Consider the following 18731-nt stretch of genomic DNA (forward strand, 5'->3'; position numbering starts at 1 on the left):
GAACTGAGTGGGCGGGTGTAGAATGGTGAGGCAGTGAGTTCCTGGTTTTGGAAGAGGCACGGTATATGGGGTGGGCGAGGAACAAAAGCATGGTCTGGAAGGTGCACGCGCTTCTAACGTTAGAACACTAAAGGCATCTAAGTGAAGATCAGTCTTACTTCTCTTGCTAATACAGAAGTCCTGTGCTTTCCTGGAAGAACTGAGCCAACTATTGAATCCAATTCCTCGTCGAGTTTCTGGTGTTGAACCTGGAAGGGAGTGGCATGAAGTGAGCGAGGAACAAAAGGCAGGGTGCGAAGGTGCAGTTTTGATCTTCAAAGCATTTAGCACTTCTAGGTTGATTTACCTACCTTGTGTGGGAGCTGCAGTTGAACTTCCGAATGGAAGGATACCACTGAAATGCGCTTGTCAACTGAGGTACCTAAGGTACCTGTTAAGTCCAATGGCACCTCGGGAGTTCCGAGACAGCTGTCACATCGTGGCATAGATTTGTCTCTAGTAAGAACGCTTATATTATAGGGGCTAACTTTGCCCATTGCCTCCAGAGATTACATCGTTTGTTATTCAACGAAGCTTTCCGTATTCCAGAACACCATAACGTTCTTTGCTCCGGTATCGCACATGAACCACTGAGGAAGCTATTGAGTGGTCACTCTATCCGTAACCATCTCTAGAGCCGATCTTACCAACCGCTTCCTGACTAGAGTACCCAAGGCACCCGGGCTAAAGTGAATAGCGGCCTATTCTGAGATGAAGGTGGCTTCGCTGAAGACGACGCCCTGCTCGGTGACCTCCTGGTCGCCGATTTTGAGCTTGAGAGAAAGTTGGGACTTTTGCGGGGAGTACTGGCGCCTGTTAGCTGCAGGATTGAAACACGTCAGAAGGGGGGGGCCAACCTGGTAGATGTAAGGCTTCGTGCCTGCGGCGGCAGCCACAATGTTCTTGACAAAACCAGGAACCTCGGCCATGACATCGATCCTGTCCAATTTATCTTCCAGGCCACCCTCAATCACGGCCTCCACGGGCTTTCCATCCTTAGTCGTGCCAGACCACGTATACCTGATTGTTGTTGGCTCGGGCCAGTCGTTCTCACTGTCACTCTTGGTTTGGATATGGGTGACGTCGCTCTTGCAGCCACCCACGATGATCTCCCCGTCCTTGGCAATAACCCCGACGGCCACCACGGTCGAGCCATACGAAGGCGGTGTCGTGAACTGCATCAGGATGGCCGAGTGAGTGGGGCCTTGGAAGTTGCAAAAATTCCACCTAGCCGCAGCATGATGGGGCTTCATGCCCTGTAGCGCATGGGCAAAGAAGGCCCTACCGTTGAAGTTGATAGGCCCCTCCTTAGTGGTGATGGTTCCCTCAGCGGTGCATCTCGGCCAGAAAAGGTGGCGCATGGAGCCCCATGGGTTGGACAGATCGGTGCCAAATAGCGTCTTGCCAGTTTTGCCCGCCTTGAAACCCGGCGCGGTCCGCTTGACGGTCAGGTTCACGATGGCCTGCTCATCGGTCATCGACTTGATCGTGTATGTGCTTCCGTCCTCGGACAGCTCGACGGCGCAGTCGTCAGCGTAGAAGCTTGTCCTGTCCTCGCTGAACTCGTGGTTGTTCAAGGGTGTCGAGGACCACACGTGAGGCTTGGAGCGGTCGAGGTTGAAGATCTTGCAGTTGAATTGGCAGGTAGTGCGAATGCCGCTAGGCAGGTGTCAGCATGGGCAAGTAGAACCCGGTAACAGCAAAACCATACGCCACGTTGCTATAGATGACCTGGCAAAACGCGAGCTGGCCGTCCTGGGACATGAAGTAGAACGTTTGCGTCTCGACGCAGGTCGACTCCATCACCTCCCATTTTAGGTCGTATTTCGTAAGCTCTGTGTAGGGGGTCGTCTCAGCCTCCTCGGCGACGGACTTGATGGCGGAGGGGCCGTAGATCGGCTCCTGCGTGCCGGCCACATTGGCCAACCTGATGGGAAACAAGTCAGATCATGGGGAGATGGGAAGGTGGGGTTCGAGGTCCCTGAGAACTCAGATCTTACTGCTGCTGTGCCCATTTGAACATGATGTGGATCTTGAAACTAGGCAGATCAAGAAGGTAGACAGATTCCAGAGAGTTGGAGAGCGGAAAAGGGTCGCAACCTAATGCGCAGATGACGGTGGTGTTTTCTCAATTAGGTCTTTCACCGCTGTCGAAGGCCCAGCACCCCTCGATTCGACACCCCGCCAAAGGGGCAAGACGCTAAAACGTTGACACCCCCCCGGGCCCGGGCATGTGTTCGTGGCAACTCTTCCTCCAGCGCCGGGGACCCACTAGTTTAAAAACAAGCATACGTACTGTGTGGTAAATGTGGCTGGGTCCACGATCTCGGCACAGACGCTATGTGGCTGATGCCGCTGGCCAGGAAATTTTTGAGTCTCACGCCTCGACATTTACTCGGCTCCCGGCGACTTTAGCCCGCGACGACCGGGCTCGTCCTACACCAGCTCAGCGCTGCGACTGCTCTTAAGAAGCGTCGTATCTCGACCGGCAATATGTCAAAAGCACGAGCCGCAGCTGGCGGCGTGGATCAGGTCGTTAAGATCATTGTCGGAGCTGGTCAAGCAAGCCCCAGTCCACCAGTTGGGCCGGCGCTCGGTAGCAAGGGCATCAAGTCAATGGACTTCTGCAAGGTTGGGCGACACCAGAGAACAGGACCGGGACCCGTGTTACAGAATGTGCTGATGCATGCGCATAGGAGTTCAATGCCAGAACACAGCACATAATTCCCGGCACCCCGATGCCTGTCCGGGTGACCGTGAGGCCAGACAGGACGTTCCATTTCGAGGTTCGGACACCGCAGACATCGTGGCTTTTACTCAACGCCGCAGAAGCACCGATAGGCAAAAAGGGTCAGAGGAAGGGAGCCAGTAATCCGGGGAAGGAAACTGTGGGAACAGTCAGCCTCAAGCATGTCTACGAAATCGCCAAGATCAAGCAGTCCGAGCTCCGACTTTCCGGCCTCTCCCTTGAAGGGCTCTGCAGGTCTATCATCTACCAGGCGAAATCGATCGGCATTGCGGTTGTTCCCTGACGGAATCGCTGGCATCCAATATGGCTGGGAGGGTACGGCGTTACGGTTGTTTCTGAAGCGGTTCGGCCAGGGAGCATCATCCGAGAATGCGAGGATTAAGAGCTCCTTTCCAGATCTGTACATGTATCTGTACATATATCTGTATCATAACTGTGTCTGGCCGGGACATCTGGCACCCCACCTAGCGTTCGCTTCTGCTCGTCCCTGTTCGATCTACCGATGGTTCTTTTACGTCGGGCCGGATGTTCGGTCTTCTCTCGGGTTGTCTTGCGACGCTCCTGTGTCGAGATAGCTTCCTGGATGTTGCGAACGATTCGCGAACCATGCCGCGAAAGGGTGGTTCGTGCTTATATCGTTGCCGGGCCCGCGGCCCGGTCTTAGGTGGCAGCCGTTACGGCAGGCCGGGGCTTGGCTTGGCGGAGGGTTGCACGATCCGTTGCAGCCGGGATTGTGAGGAGTGCCGAGCCCCCGAGCCTGCATCGTCCACCCGGAATCATGAGGATGAGGCGGATCTCAAATCAGTGTCCGCCCGAGTTGCACGTGTCGGTCTTGCACATTTTGATAACGAGGGAACCACCGGATGCGGTTGCTAACACCACATGCACGATAAGGATACCCATTTTGATCCCGTTTTCGACGTTATCACTCTCGAGGACCAACGGCTAATAAACGGTCTGAGCTCTGAAGAGCCCTTCGTTAGCCAAACGGACGGCGTTTGACTGGACTACTACTAAGTTATGCCAGGTGGTGCCCTACGCGCGAGTCGTACGCTCGCCATAATAACCCAAACACGAAGTCTCGTGAAAAAGCCTATCCGTCAGAAGACTTGGGCCGAGATCCACCTCCAACCGGGGCCAGCCTGGTAACTGCCCACAGCATCGGTGCTGCCGACACAAGGGCGGCCTTGTCTGTCCATGACGAGCCATCGGCAGCTGGTAAGTTGTAACATACCCGCGCCTCCCGCAGAACGACAGAAGGCAAAACAGCCAACATTCGGCCCGCCGCCCGCCAAGTATTATGTACCCGCTAAGCAACTGAGCCCCACCGAGTCGCAAACGGTTTCGTCGACCGCTGCCCAGAACACACCCGTCATTCTCGCCTGGGCTGCTTTTTTCGTTGCTGACTTTGGCTCACCGTCGCCCCTCTCCCTCGCGCAGGCGCAGTATTTACGAACTTGGATATTCGAAGCGTATTGGCGTGTTAAGAAAGATGGCGACCAACACTCAAGAACAGGAGCTCCGTGAAGACGGTATGGAAATCGCTGCCCCTCATCCCCGCGCCAACCGGGTTACGTCCGTCATTTGGCATCGGTCAGCTGGAGAATCGGAGATTTTGATGCTGATGTTGATTGGGCATCTAGACTCTATCCAAAGCGCAGCAAATCCTCGAAACATGCAACAGTCCCAACCGCCGCCTGCAGTACGGTTCAAGTCCACAATTGAAGAGATTCAACCTGACAATGCGACGTCCACAAGCCTACCGCTCTCCGGGGGTGATTCCCTCGGAGACCCCGGAGAAGTGACGCCGGATGAGATTCGCGAGCTCTCTAGGAGGTTGAAGGCATGCCCGCTTCAGGAACGCAGAATGAACATATTCTCGTACGAACCAGTCTCCCTGCCCGCATCAAGGGTACGTATTCCGAGTCTCTATCTCGCCTTTTACCGTGTCTTCCGTGTGCGGTGATGGCGGGTTTGCGGTGCCGAAAAGTGGGATGGGCTTGTCTCTCATTTCCCCCTTTTCCCTGAAGCCCATCTACCTGCTTCGGATGTGGGCAGCACCCTCACCGTAGCCGATGCCGTCCGTCTATCGGATCTCGACTGACTGATCGGAATTTCTAGAGCACATCCCGCGACGATGAGTCTCGAGAGCCCAGCCGCCAACCCACCCGAAGCTCAGGGGGACACGGCTCACCACATCTAAACGCCACGCGGCGAAGCCCCGACATGCATTCACCACCTCTTACCCCAGCGGGCACGGACACCACGGAAGGATGGCCCAGACGAGAACCCACTGGCCATCATGATCGAATGGGGAAAGCTCCCGACATTATCACGCCCCAGGACTCGACACACGAGCCGCCGTCACCTGGCTCAGCCCGCCTGTCGGTCCCTCAGCATATTTCGGCGGATCGCGATCGGGCTTCCCGGAGGCCCGCGACCTCCGACGGGAGAGAGCACACACAGGCGACACTCGGCGGACACCGCAAGGGGTTATTCTCGGTCGGCGCTGGCAGCAGTTCGACCTCGCCAGCCAATTCGGTGCCGCCGTCCCGTGATAGTAGTCCATCGCGGGCGGCAGCTGCTTCCCAATTCTACTCCCGGCAAGCCCCTCCCCCGGGAGAGGCGGATGACCCCTACGCTGCCAGCAAGCGGCAAGCACAGAAGGGCATTGATTCCCGGTTTATCTTTTCTAGGAAGAAGAAGCAGGGGGCTTCGCCTAGTTCGTCGACCCTCAGCCTGCCAAGGGCGCTGGGGGAGAAACGGCAGTCGGACGAAGGCCTTGCTCATAGCAGGAACAGCTCGATGGCGGACTTGAAACGGTTTTTCAAACTGACTCCTAGCGGCAAGGCGAAGCGGACGTCATCGCCAGCCGCCTCCGTCAAGTCTGGCGCCAAGACCGTGTCCAGCTCTAAGTCGGCACAGATACCCTTCGGCGACGACCATGGCCTGTCATCCAAGTACGGAAAGCTGGGGAAAGTGCTAGGAGCGGGTGCGGGAGGGTCCGTGAGGTTGATGAAGCGCGCTGAGGATGGGGTGGTCTTTGCCGTCAAGGAATTCCGACCCCGGCACTCGTACGAAACGGAGCGCGAGTACGTCAAGAAACTGACCGCCGAATATTGCATGGGCTCTTCCCTTCACCATGGCAACATTATCGAAACGCTGGATATTGTTCAGGAGAAGGGAAAGTGGTATGAAGTGATGGAGTACGCCCCGTATGACCTATTTGCCATCGTTATGACGGGCAAAATGTCTCGGGAGGAGATCAGTTGCTGCTTTTTGCAGATTCTGAGCGGCGTGACATACCTCCACAGCATGGGCCTGGCACATCGAGACCTTAAACTCGACAACGTGGTGGTCAGCGAGCACGGGATCATGAAGATCATCGATTTTGGGAGTGCCCACGTCTTCAGGTATCCATTCGAATCCAGCATCGTCCCGGCAACCGGTAAGTTAGCAGGCTTTGCGAGTTACGAATTGTCGAGAGCTAACAGTGACGCAGGTATCGTGGGCTCGGACCCGTACCTTGCACCTGAGGTATACGACGAGAAGAAGTACGATCCGCAGGGTGTGGACATCTGGTCCTTGGCCATCATCTTCTGCTGCATGACGCTCAGGCGGTTTCCCTGGAAGCTTCCCAGACTATCCGACAACTCTTTTAAGCTGTTCGCTGCCGACCCCACGCCAGGCCATGACCCTAAAAAGCTTCTTCATCCGCCCTCCAGCTCTATGACGGCGTTGAGTGAGATCCCGGCGCGGGATTTCGATCCGGAAAGCCTCCGTGATGAAGGCAACAAAGCGGTAAATCGTGATGAGGCGACGCAGACTGAGAGGCCGTCAACGACAGCAACATCCACCGGCCACGACAGAAACACCCAACACTCGACCGCGGAAAAGAAGGAAGTGATCCGCGGTCCGTGGCGTATCCTCAGGCTGCTTCCTAGGGAGAGCAGGTACATCATCGGGCGCATGTTGGAGTTGGACCCGAAGAAGCGCGCGAAGATGAGCGAGATACTGGACGATCCGTGGGTGGCAGATACGGTCATCTGCCGGCAGGAAGGCGGGCGAGTCGTGAATGCTGAGGACCACACACATGTATTAGAGCCGCCTGCGCCGCCGCCTGCTGCTAAGCCTTAGGGGGGCATTGAGCGGCCACAAGCATGAGCAAGCGGGAGAGTGGACGCGGGGTCGGGAAGGTTGCTAGCGAGGTTGGGATTGTAGGATACCAGGTTGTCTGGACAACGAGTTTCAGCCGATTTTGTATTTTCTGGCGTTCAGGGGTCTTGGGAGTCACGTCTGAGAGAAAGCGGGTTGCATATAGACTTGGGATTCATTCCTACATGCAGAGACTCTGCCACCAGAGATTGGGTAACGGGAAGGGGTTTATTAAGTAAATTAGAGCGTAGTCCGTGCATCATTAGAGGATGAGCCCGTACATTGCATTAAATACTACTTCTTTACCGTAGATGGGGTCATATTGGATATACCTTCGCGAAGTTGAGCTTTGTTCGACAGAAACGGCTGAGTTGTGGTCGTTGGCAAGATGAGGATCCAGCACGGGCTTCAACAGAAGCTCAGTGAGATGGAGACATCACGAAGGCACTTTGCCGTAGTAGCTTATAGCTGCCCACCTTGTGTAGCATGCATACTATTACACTCCCCTTGTCCCTTGTTGGACCGATGCCAAAACTTAGATCCTCGGCTGCATTTGGCTCGCTCACTAACACAAGTGACTTAAGTGAATACCATTCGGAAAGAATCGACTGAATACAGATATTGTTTCATCCACCGAATAATCTTCATCGGCACATACTGGACACATGTTGTTGACTGCCAGAATCCACCAAGTTGTACGTTCCGTAACTTCGTGGAGGTCCAATCTACGGAGCACCTCCGCTTATTACGCCGGCGTGTCCGGCTTCGCATCCCCACATTTCGGGTTCTCTCGGCGTGGAGAAACATCCAATCCGATGGCCAATTGGGCCCGGCGGTCCGGGACCCAGTAAAAAACTGGCGACATTCTAGATGATTTTAGAAGCTCCCCGGATCATGATCCGCTTTAGTACCGATTGAAAACGAAGCTCTCCTCCTCCTGCCACACCATTGTTTCTCCGTCTTTCTCCTGCAAGAATCGTTACTTCCTCCGAAGAGTGCAACACTTCGCTGCCCTCAGCAAACATACAATTCCTCACACAATGGTGAGCCGGCTCCTCCTCTTCTTGTTCGGCGAAGCAACACCGGAGGGGCTTCTCGATAGCTTCCTTCCGTGACGAAGAGCTTCAAACCAGGCCCAATGCACACCCGACAGAAGACAGTCATGAACATCTTTACTGACTATATGCTCGACTAGGCCACTACGCTCCGCTCCATCAAGTCCCTCGTCCCTCTGCTGGACCGCGTGCTCGTGCAGCGCATCAAGGCAGAGGCCAAGACGGCGAGCGGCCTCTACCTGCCCGAGTCTAGCGTCAAGGAGCTCAACGAGGCCAAGGTCCTGGCTGTCGGGCCCGGAGCGTTGGACAAGGATGGCAAGCGCATGCCCATGGGCGTGTCGGCGGGCGACAGGGTGCTGATTCCTCAGGTATGAAAGATGGGCGGACGGTTATCCTAGCGCTTTAGTTTGCGAGGTAGGGGATGCTGACAAGAGGCGCCTACAGTACGGCGGCTCGCCCGTCAAGGTTGGCGAGGAGGAGTACCACCTCTTCCGGGACAGCGAGTAAGTCTTGAACGTGCTCTCTGCATGTGAAAAATGCGTCGTGATGGCCTCAGTATTGACTTGGAGTTGTAGGATCCTGGCCAAGATCAACGAGAGCAGCAACTGAAAATGGACAGAAATAAACCCGATACCCACGAAGCAATGAACGTGTACCATATAATGTAAAAATACAACAACCCATGTACGACATCTCCAACGGTGAAATGACTAGCAGCCGCGCGAAGCGGTGTTAATACTGCTGATGGCGCATCTTTCGGACAGGTAGATCAGGTGCTCTTCTGGTGTTGGATCGGTGCGGGATTGAAGAATACACACTCACCTCCCTCCTGTCTGACTTGTTGCTTCTGGTTTCGGCCGCGAAAGGGAATCTCCTTGAATGGCACAAACCCCGCATGTCCTCGAGACTGTCTCACCCGCTGTTCTTCGTGCCGTGTTGTAGTTCGTGACACGAGGGTGAAGGAGGTGGAAGCAGTTGTTGGCACCGCCTCCTTCAAACCAGCTCGCTGGATCATTCCGAGTAGTTGCGGTGTCATCCCATCTGCTCCGTGGGCATCTTGGAGGCTGACAGTTATGAGCATTATCAGGTCATGTTGACCGTCGCAGCTTGTAGCGGCCACTGCAGGGCTATATCGTTCCGCTTTTTCATGTTACACCGCGTGGGCTTGGAGGAATCACTTCACATTGGTTCAACCGTCAGGGTCTCCCGGAAAAGTTGAGAGGACGACTCCTAACGAAGTGTCTCGACATACACCGATGCTAGGTCTGCTGACTTGTCAGATAGGCGCACGAGAAGTGAACCCCTTACCGGCAACCTGCAGGAAAATGTTCGAGATGGCGTCGAACGTCCACGCCGCACTGCCCCTGACTCGCTCCGTAACCGCCTGTCCTCACACTTGCGCCCGAGAAGATGCGTTACATAGGGCTGCAGCGTTGTTTGACCGATGACGTGCATGATTCCCCAGTCACATCGGTCAAGGTTCTGACATACAGGGGTGAATCAGCTCCGGGCGACGACCATCTCAGGCATTTTCTGTTCGACAATCGTACCTACTTGATATGTAGAGAAAAGGCATCATCTCCACTTGAGCAACACGCCGGCATGGTCTCACGTTTCCTTAGCTTTTCTGGGGAAGGTGTCACAGATGACGAGGCTTGAGGGGAACTCCCGTGGAGGATGTCACGGACCGGGGAGTTGAAGAACTCCTGTGGTTCAGTCTTGTGGTTTGTAAGTTTCTGGCCCACCTTTTCCCTTACAACCCCTTTTTCCTTTCTTTTTTACTCTGGATTTGACTTGCTTTTGGCTGTGTTGGTTGGTGATTTTCGTCTGAAAGAGCACCCATCTTGGCCGTTTGTTTACAAGGGAGAACAACGTTGGTTTCAACCCGTGACCCCTTTCATCACTTTGTATTAGGGAATTTTCTTTTTCATCTTTTTTGGGTGTGGGCTACCTGGCCTCTCAAACTGATGGACCTACCTAAGCATCTCGGTTGGAAGCGGATTTCATCTTGTCGATGTGAAATGTGATCATCTTCGCCGTTGCGGTGGTCTCGATCCATCCCACTTCTATGCCATAAATCTCCCATCACCCACTCTGTTCCTCAAGCCAGTTTCCTCCCCCTTCAGTCATTCATTCCTGGCCTCTCTTTGATAGAGAAAGCAAAGTTCTTCACCAGGCCGCTTCTCCGTGTGGACTCGGATTACACCCTCATTCCCATTCTGCATTCGTCCAGGTCCTCATATTGTTGTTGTTTTAGCGGCTGGCACCTGCAGATTTCGACCGAGATGCACCCCTCCATTCTCTTCAAGCTCGGCGTGGTGACGGCCTTCGCCTCGCTGTCGACAGCCCACACTGTTCTCACGACACTCTTCATCGATAATGTAAACCAAGGCGACGGCACCTGCATCCGCATGGCCAAGCAGGGCAGTGTTTCCACCCATCCCATTGCTGGTGGCCTCGAGAGCCCGGATATGGCTTGTGGTATGTACGCCGCTTCGATCGGTTTACATAACCTCTCTCCGAGCTAACATTCTGCTGCTTTAGGCAGGGACGGTGAACAGGCTGTGGCTTTCACTTGTCCAGCCACGGCTGGCTCCAAGTTGACCTTTGAGTTCCGCATGTGGGCTGACGCCTCCCAACCCGGCTCTATCGATCCCTCCCACCTCGGTTCGACTGCCGTATATCTCAAGCCGGTCTCCAATATGAGCACTGATCCAGCTGCCGGCGAGGGCTGGTACAAGATCTACGCCGAAGGCTACGACACAACCGCGGGGAAGTGGTCGACCGAGAAGCTCATCGCCAATAACGGCCTCCTGAGCGTCAACCTGCCCTCGGGGCTGTCCAGCGGATACTATATCGCCCGCAGCGAGCTCGTTACGCTCAACAACGCCACCGACGACTATGTCGACCCGCAATTCTACGTCAACTGCGCGCAGCTCTTCATCCAGGGCGTCTCCGACTCCCCGATAGTCCCCTCAGACAAGCTCGTCTCCATCCCCGGCCACGTGCATCCCACCGACCAAGGCCTGGGCTTCAACATCTGGAAGGACGACCCGATCAAAACCCCCTACGTGGTGGTAGGCCCGGATATCTTCTTTCCCACCGCCGGCACTACCACCACCGCCGCCGCCACCACCAGTATGGAACCGTCCCAGAATCAAACCGACGGCTTCATCCCGGCCAACTGCCTGCTCAAAAACGCAAACTGGTGCGGCGTCGAAGTGCCCGCCTACAGCGACGAAGCCGCCTGCTGGGCCTCGTCCGCCGACTGTTGGGCGCAGCTCGACGCCTGCTACAAATCTGCGCCGCCCACGGGCAGCCGGGGCTGCCGGATCTGGGAAGCCCAGAAGTGCGCCGTCATCCAGGAGGCGTGTGGCGCGGGCCAGTGGCGGCAAGGGGAAGGAGAAGGAGGAGGCCCGCCCAACGCCGGGCAGAAGTTTGTGGATGTCGACGTGGACCAGCCCGTGCCGGGGGGCGTGATCCCCCCCGCGACGAATGCGGACGGTGCAGCGATGGGCTCTACTTCAACCTCGACGGCTGCTGGTGCGGGTAAGACCAGTTCGTCGAGCCGGAAGCGCCGTCGTCTTCGTGAACGCCGGCCGAGACGGAACTTGAGCGGTCACTAGAAGAACTTCAGAATCGTGGAAACCCTATTTGAGTGATCAGGAATCGGTGTTCTTTCACTTCTTGCGAGGCTTGTCCTTGACCTTGTTTTCACTTCTTTGGAGCCCAGGATTGTTACCCCCACCCATCTGTGCTGCAAACAGTTGAGTGCTCGCTCCTACGCCTCGAGAGCATGGTACGGAGCATGTATATTACCTTGACATCACAGTCAACGTGGTATGGAATGTCTTTGACGAGGATAGCGAGATTTGCCTTGGGATGTTCCTTGGCGCTGATGACTTATCTGTCTGAATGTCGCTCTGGGAAGCAGTAGGAAAGTAAAAATTACAACTGTATTAGTACATGTACTGTGCTATATCAAACAGCGCTATTGTAGCCTCGTAGTGAAGCAATCTGGCCGGGTCCGCACCAGTTGGCTGAATAGTTGGTCGAGCCGAACCAATTTCTCGGCGAAGGCAAAGTTACCTAGGGTAGTGCCGGGTAGATACTCGCTTCTCCATACCCACACAACTCCCTCTCACAACACGCACGCCGCATCCGCTGCAGTTTCCCGATGGTATACCGCAGAATCAAGCAAGCAACTTTAGTATATCCCCCATTCGCGTCTCCTTGGCCTTCTTATGCGTCTTCTGCTTCTCCTGGAAAGCCTTGTTGACGAGCTCTCTCTTCTCCGCCTGGATATCGAGCACACGCTCCTCGATCGTTCCCTCCATGACCAACCGCCACACCGTCGTGGGCCTGGTCTGGCCCAGCCGGTGGACGCGATCGACAGCTTGGTCTTCGATGGCCGGCGCCCACCAACTGTCGGCGAGGACGACCGTGTCCGCCGAGACGAGGTTCAAGCCGACGCTGCACACGCTCAGACTGGCCAGCATGATGCGGGTTGCCGGGTCGCGGTCAAGTTGTTTGAGAGCAGCATCACGCTGCGCCGTGTTCATGCTGCCGTCGATGCGAGTGTACCCATACCGCGCTTCATCCAGCTGGCGTTGGATGACCGTCAAGAAGGAAGTCCATTGAGAGAAAATGATCACCTTCGAACCCTCGTTCTTCAGAGTAGCCTGCAGGATTTTGAGCAGCGCTTCCGTCTTGGAGCTCTTTGTCTCTCGGTCAAGGCCGTCCTCCTCTTCCTTCGCCGAGTGCTCCGGTGCCGGCTCCACGAGCTTGTCCTCGGAGAGCTCTGCCCGGCACATGGGGCACTTGTGCTGTATATCAACCACCTTGGAGATGCATGCGCGGCAAAAAAAGTGCTTGCAGTGAGTTATGACCGGATCGGTCAAGGGCTCGATGCAGACAGGGCACTCCTCTTGGCTTTCTATGACAAGCTGAAGGGCCTTCTGCAGCAGGGCGCGGTTCTCAGCATTGAGCGGCACGACGTCTTGTTCCTCAAGGACCTTGAGCAGATCGGTAATGCGCTCTTTGCACAGAGTCCAGTGATTGCAACTGCTTTGGTCAGCCCGCTGATGTATCATACTGGAGGGGGTACGCACGTCTGGCGTAGACGGAGAAGCCTCTCGAGAACGCCCTGGAATCTGCCCTTCTGGCCCAGGCTCGATTTGCTCTGGTATTCTTGCAGAGCGCCTTGGGCTTCGGAACTGCGAGAAGTTAGTGGCTGCTATTGCGCCTAGGTGGTGCGCTACTTACAGCAAAGCTTCGTATTTCTTCTTCTCGTCCTCCCAGAAGGTAATCCGGTGGATGTATTCAGTCTTGGGCGGGAGTTTGAGATCAACGAACTTCATATCCTTCCTGCGACGGAGGCAGAGGTCCCTCATGAGCGACTGCAACAAGGTCTCGGCACGTGTATCCCCGAATGCCAGTGGTCTGGCAAGAACAGTGTTAAACACGTCGGACTGTTCGATGCCGCCGGTTATTCGAAGGAATTTGATAAGGGCGTGAAGGTCTTTGATGTTGTTGACGCTGAAAAACATGTACGTCAGCCGAACTCAAGACCGGGTGGATGTAGACTTACATTGGTGTCCCGGTCAGCACCCATCTTGACTGCGCCTTCAGCTTGCAAGCCGCCTCGGCTGCTTTGGTCTTCGCGTTGCGAATTGTGTGGCCTTCGTCCAAGACGACCCTGCGCCAGTCAACTTCGCACAGGGGCCCGCCGCTTGCGGCCTCGCTGCTCAAAGTGCCGTAGCTTGTGATGACAACACCGGAATCCTGCAGCGACTTGGCGGGCATCTGCCGAGCAGCTCCGTGGTAAATCAGAACGCCGGGCATGTGCTCCTCGAACACGTGCCGCTTGATCTGTTGTTCCCAATTGCTCATCACGCCAACGGGAGCAACGATGAGGGTGCTTCCTGTACCGCCAGTCATGATCAGACTGATAATCTGGAGCGTCTTGCCGAGGCCCATGTCGTCTGCCAGAATGCCGCCAGAAAGGAGGCTAGGAGGCGACGTAACAGTAAAGTTGGTGGCGATGTTGGCGTATCGACCCTTGGCATCACGTCTCCAGAGCTGCACAGACTCTTGAGATCCGGGTTCTGGAAAGACGGGGTTCTCTTTGGCCATGAGCCAAGCGAGTCCCTGGAGTTGATAGGGCAGAAGCTTCGCTCGCACCGAATCGGGTTGCTTTGCTTCGGGCATCTTGGAGAGCTGCTCTTCATCCAGGGCTAGTGTCTGGACAATATCCGCAGCAGCGCGGAAGTTGACAGCCTGGCTGGTTTGGGCAAGCTGCTCCAGAGAGACCTCTTCCTTCTCATCGACGGCAAAGCCGGCAGTTGACCTGCCCGCCTTCAAGCCCATGTTCTTCCGCACCTGCTCAGTCTCCTTCCGGGTCTGCTTGAGCTGCGAGGCCCTAACAAGCTTGTCTCTCTTCAGACGCTCTTCAAGGTCAGTCCGACCAAGGGGATTACCGGTCCCAAAAATAGATAGGCGAATCGGACAATCATAGAATCCTTTCTCGCCGGTAAGCATCGCCTCAACGGCGATTTCATTGCGGTCCTGGCATGTGTGAGCATCCCGGTCGCCGGGCCAGTCTGGTGCCTGGTACATACCATGTAAGGGGCGAGTTTCGCGGCTACCGTTCTTGGGATGTGCCCGATTTGGTGTCCAAGTACATTGTCCACACGGATGGCATTGGAATCGTACTGTGAAGTTTTCAGGTCAGTTCAGTCCAGTTGGCGCTCACAGGGCAGGAGTCCGTCCATCTTACCGGATTTGAGGGTTCCCTTCTGCAGACAACCACCTCGCCAGCGGTAGCCATGCCATTGTAGTATCTTACACCAACGACCTTGGCGTCTGTTCATCGTCAGCCTTGACATATCACCCACGTGGATCAGATGCATACCAAGCGAGCCATACAGCTCTAACTGCGGGCCGTCATCCCTCTGCGTAAGTTCCTGCGTCGACGGCTCGAAACCGTCGTTGGAGGGGTTCTGCCATGACATCCGGTCCGCGGCATTGTACGATGAGGGCCCCGCTGCTGAACTGGAAGGGACACGCAAGGAGGCAGTGGAAGACGGCTTACTGGGCCCCAGTACAGAAAGCTGCGCGTTGGATGAGGAGGGAGGGTAGCGAGGTGACTTGGCAGGGCGTGTGGTCTGGGTCTCCTCGGACCCGGTCAAGTCCACAACTTCACGGGTCCTTTTGGTCCCAGCAGCCTGGCGCGGTGGCATGGTGGGTCAACTGGCGCCGGGGTCTTACAGGACAAATAACGAACAGGGTGTATTCGGATGACTGCGAAGAGGCGTTGCCCAGCAGTAATGCGCAAGTCTGACAAATAGAGCGAGCATGCAGAGCGGTCTAAATTTTATTGACTCGGAGAGGAAAGGGGATTTCCGAGTTCGTATGGTTCAAAAGGTGCAGAAAATGAGACTACTAGTAGGTACCTACTCGGGGGCCGTGCAAAGCCCGCCAAGACCAATGAATAATACGGAAGTGGCGACCCTTTGTCCACGAAAGTGCTGCGTGGCCACGTGACGGTGTAACCCTGGCCCTGTCAATTGCTTTTTGATTCATTAAGATTCAGTTCTCACATTAACTGACTGTAGACCCGGACTGTTACTTGTATAAATACCCTCATTATTGCGAATATTTCTGAGAACGAGAATTGATTCCATTAAAACTGAGCATTCGCGATCTTACTAAACATAGAAATGAGATATTGCATGTTTCCAGGTTCCCATTACCGTTTCCACCCCAGATTTTAAAAAATCCCAATGCCTCTGCTCTGTCACGTTCAGTTTCTCAACCACCAAGCACGCCACCAAGCAGCCCACCACCCTTCTTCTTACCACCACCGCCCGTCAAGCTCTTGGTGACCGACCCAAGACCCAAGCCCTCGAGCACACGGTTCAGCCCCAGCGTGCCGAGCAAGCCATCGATGATGCCGCCCAGTCCCAGTCCACTCAGCTAAACAAGGTGTCAGCATCGTCGCAAAAGAAATACACGCAAGTGACGGGAGGCTTACCAATCTGCCCACAAGATTGAGGACACCGGCGAGAAGCAAACCAACAGCGGCCAGGATCTGGAAAAGTGGCTCGCTCAACAGGCCCCAGAGCGGGTTAAGCTCCTTCTTCACGTGAGGCATGTCCTCGAGCTTCTTCTTGGCGTTTTCGATGCACTGCGTCACCTCACCGGTGAGCTCCTTGAGCTTGTCAGCGAGATGGTACTCCTCAGGACTGGCCTCGCGGGCAGCTGTCTTGTGTTTGGCGTTGGCAGCGATTCTGCCGTCAGGGTCGAGACCCTTGATGGCGCCCTTGGCTTCGCTGAGGATGCGGCCTCCCTCTTCGATCAACGGCTTGACTTCCCTCACGACCGCTTCCTCGTCACGCTCGTCTTCGGGGGTGCGCTCGGCCTTGTCGATTTTCTGCGCTGCGTTAGTGATGTCTGGCGTTGGATCGGGACCTCGCGAACAATACTAACCTCGGTGATCAACTTGCAAATGGGCCGGATGCTCTCGAGGCACTGCTCGATGACAATGGACATCTGCTTGGCCAGCTTCTTGTCTTCCTCGGCCTGCTCACGCTTCTTCTTCTCCTCCGGTGATTCCTCTTCTGCCTTGGGGATGTACTCGAGCAGAGTACAGTGGCCGATGGTGTTCCCCTTGTAGTCGACAACGTCACCGTCGTCATCGATCTCCTTACCAGCGCAGATGGTCAGGTCGCCAGAAGTGAGCTTGCCAATGATGTTGCCGCTCTCATCAACAACATTACCCTCCCGGTTAACTTTGCGCCCTGTCATAGGGTTCTTCTCGCGTTCCACCTTCTCCGGCTCCCAGCGCTCGGCCTTGCCGACGACGTTGCCGTTCTTGTCGAGAATGTCACCGTCCTCGTCGACCGGTCGTCCGAATAGCATCTTGGGGTCTCCGCTGGTGAGCCTGCCGACGATATCCCCGGCCGGAGTGACGATGGTGCCGTCTTTGGCAACAGTACAACCCTGCAGCTCCGCGAACGGACCCTCCTTCAGGCCCTCACGCTCGCCCTCCGGGACAAGCTCAGCCTTGCCGAGGATGTCGCCACTCTCGCTGAGGATGTTGCCGTTCTTGTCGCACATGCGGCCGATCATCCTCTTCACATCGCCCTCCACAACCCGGCCGAAGATGGTGCCGCTGCTATCAACCAGATTCCCGGCCTTGTTGACACGCTTTCCCGCCAGAATCGACTTGTCCACCTCCGGCTCGGGCTCGGGCTCGGGCTCCGGTTCAGGCTCCCACCGTTCAGCCTTCCCGATCACATTGCCGATCTTGTCCAGGATGTCGCCATCGGGGTCCACCTTTGCGCCTTTCAGTTTGTTGAAGTCTCCTTCAATGACCCTTCCCACGATATCCTCGCCCGACAGCACGAGCCCGTCCTTGCCGACCACCGCATCGGGGAAGTTCTCAAAGGGTGACGGGGCCCGGCGCATGGCCTCGAGTTCGTCTTCGGGGATGGGCTCGGCCTTGCCGACAATCTTGCCCTGCTTGTTGAAGATGTTACCATTTTCGTCGACCCCTTTGCCGACGAGGTCCTTAATCTTGCCCTCGACGACGCGGCCGATGATCTGGCCGTCTTCGTCGATAACGTTACCGCCTTTGTTGACGGTGCCGTTCTTGAGGATCGAGTAGTCGAGCTGCGGCTTTTCGGGCTCGGCTTGCGCTTCCTCTGCAGGTGCTTCAGCTTCCTCCGTGGCGGGCTCTTGGCCCTCAAGGCCGGCTTGCTCCTTGGTCTCGGACTCCGCCTTCCCCTGCTCGGCGGGAAGGTCCTCGGCCTTTTCCGAGGCAGCAACGACATTCTCTTGCTCGGCAGGGATGCCTTCAGCCTTGTCCGACGCAGCTGTCACCTCCCCTTGTTCGGCAGGAATGTCTTCGGCCTTTTCCGAAGTAGTTTCAGCTACTTGTTCCGCAGCGACGTCTCCAGCCTTGTCCGAGGCAGCTGTTACCTGCTCTTGCTCGGCGGGGACGTCTTCAGCCTTTTCCGAGGTAGCTGCAAGCTTCTCGGCCTCAGGTACGGTCTCCGGTTCGGCATTCTCCAGCATCTCAGCCGGAGCCACGCCGCTTTTCTCTGAGGGGCCAAGTTTGGTCGCCGGTTCCTCCTCTTGAGGCTGAGGAGACAGGTCGTCCCTGGCTTCCTGGAGGAAGGAGTCCCGAGCCTCGTCGGTGGGCTGGTTCGCAGATGCTCGGTCGAACGCGGTCTTCGCCTTTTCGGTAAGTGACAGATATTCTCCCGGCATCTTGGTCTCCCGCTCCTCCCCTGCTTTCTCGCCCTCCTGTTGGGGTTGTTGCTCCGTATTAGGAGCATCTGGAAGCTTAGCCTGCTCCTTTTCTTCAGCAGGCTCCGGCGCAACACCCTTCGTCTCAATGGTCTTTTCCTCCTGCTCATGGAGAGCTGGAGCGCTTTCGTCCTTCATCTCAATGGGCTGCCCCTCCTTCTTCCCCTGGCTCTTAGCCAGCGGATTCTGGTAAGTGTACTCGCCGCTCTGTGAATCCTTCACCGAGCTCGCCGTGTCGTCCCGACCATAGCCCTGGTGCTCGGGCACCACCGGCATCGACCGGGGGGTCGCGCTCACTCGCTCAGGCGCGGGCTCGCCGGATTCGCCCTTGTTACATGGCCACGATCCCGGCGGGGTGCTCTTGTGGGCGACGTTGCTCATTGTGTGGAGTGCGGAGTGGATGCTCGTAAGTTGTAGAT

At 56.1% G+C, this 18731-nt stretch overlaps 7 protein-coding genes across 7 annotated transcripts; 4 read left to right on the forward strand and 3 right to left on the reverse strand.

Annotated features, from left to right (window-relative positions):
• Positions 1–488: 488 nt before the first annotated feature.
• B0T15DRAFT_527239 (oxidative stress survival, Svf1-like protein) lies at positions 489–2270 on the reverse strand. Its single transcript, XM_062868960.1, has 4 exons — positions 2040–2270; positions 1751–1966; positions 897–1698; positions 489–845 (listed from the first exon to the last, which is right to left on the reverse strand). Exons 1-4 carry the CDS (start codon positions 2060–2062, stop codon positions 741–743), a joined length of 1146 nt encoding a protein of 381 aa, XP_062722225.1. The 5' UTR covers positions 2063–2270; the 3' UTR covers positions 489–740.
• A 21-nt stretch (positions 2271–2291) lies between these two features.
• Positions 2292–3552, forward strand: B0T15DRAFT_527243 (mitochondrial 54S ribosomal protein YmL19). The gene is made up of 2 exons (XM_062868961.1): positions 2292–2670; positions 2736–3552. The coding sequence occupies exons 1-2, from the start codon at positions 2533–2535 to the stop codon at positions 3069–3071; spliced, it is 474 nt and encodes a 157-aa protein (XP_062722226.1). The 5' UTR covers positions 2292–2532; the 3' UTR covers positions 3072–3552.
• Positions 3553–4172: 620 nt separating this feature from the next.
• B0T15DRAFT_140829 (kinase-like domain-containing protein) lies at positions 4173–7262 on the forward strand. The gene is made up of 4 exons (XM_062861875.1): positions 4173–4320; positions 4432–4700; positions 4910–6236; positions 6291–7262. The coding sequence occupies exons 1-4, from the start codon at positions 4281–4283 to the stop codon at positions 6923–6925; spliced, it is 2271 nt and encodes a 756-aa protein (XP_062722227.1). The 5' UTR covers positions 4173–4280; the 3' UTR covers positions 6926–7262.
• Positions 7263–7983: 721 nt separating this feature from the next.
• Positions 7984–8607, forward strand: B0T15DRAFT_509823 (chaperonin 10-like protein; the record flags this gene model as incomplete). Its single annotated transcript, XM_062867815.1, has 4 exons — positions 7984–7986; positions 8139–8366; positions 8443–8501; positions 8574–8607. 4 exons carry the CDS (start codon positions 7984–7986, stop codon positions 8605–8607), a joined length of 324 nt encoding a protein of 107 aa, XP_062722228.1.
• A 1676-nt stretch (positions 8608–10283) lies between these two features.
• Positions 10284–11624, forward strand: B0T15DRAFT_491996 (glycoside hydrolase family 61 protein; the record flags this gene model as incomplete). The annotated part of the gene is made up of 2 exons (XM_062866824.1): positions 10284–10479; positions 10543–11624. The coding sequence occupies 2 exons, from the start codon at positions 10284–10286 to the stop codon at positions 11622–11624; spliced, it is 1278 nt and encodes a 425-aa protein (XP_062722229.1).
• A 321-nt stretch (positions 11625–11945) lies between these two features.
• B0T15DRAFT_412725 (RAD5-like protein) lies at positions 11946–15448 on the reverse strand. Its single transcript, XM_062865411.1, has 7 exons — positions 14912–15448; positions 14777–14862; positions 14619–14711; positions 13589–14565; positions 13264–13536; positions 13110–13214; positions 11946–13062 (listed from the first exon to the last, which is right to left on the reverse strand). The coding sequence occupies exons 1-7, from the start codon at positions 15237–15239 to the stop codon at positions 12192–12194; spliced, it is 2733 nt and encodes a 910-aa protein (XP_062722230.1). The 5' UTR covers positions 15240–15448; the 3' UTR covers positions 11946–12191.
• Positions 15449–15621: 173 nt separating this feature from the next.
• On the reverse strand, positions 15622–18396 carry B0T15DRAFT_527255 (uncharacterized protein). Its single transcript, XM_062868962.1, has 4 exons — positions 18376–18396; positions 16489–18248; positions 16034–16432; positions 15622–15975 (listed from the first exon to the last, which is right to left on the reverse strand). The coding sequence occupies exons 2-4, from the start codon at positions 18076–18078 to the stop codon at positions 15811–15813; spliced, it is 2154 nt and encodes a 717-aa protein (XP_062722231.1). The 5' UTR covers positions 18079–18248; positions 18376–18396; the 3' UTR covers positions 15622–15810.
• Between the last annotated feature and the right edge of the window lie 335 nt (positions 18397–18731).

Source organism: Chaetomium strumarium (genome assembly GCF_033439665.1).
Source record: "Chaetomium strumarium strain CBS 333.67 chromosome Unknown B0T15scaffold_3, whole genome shotgun sequence".
Taxonomy (NCBI): Eukaryota; Fungi; Ascomycota; class Sordariomycetes; order Sordariales; family Chaetomiaceae; genus Chaetomium; species Chaetomium strumarium.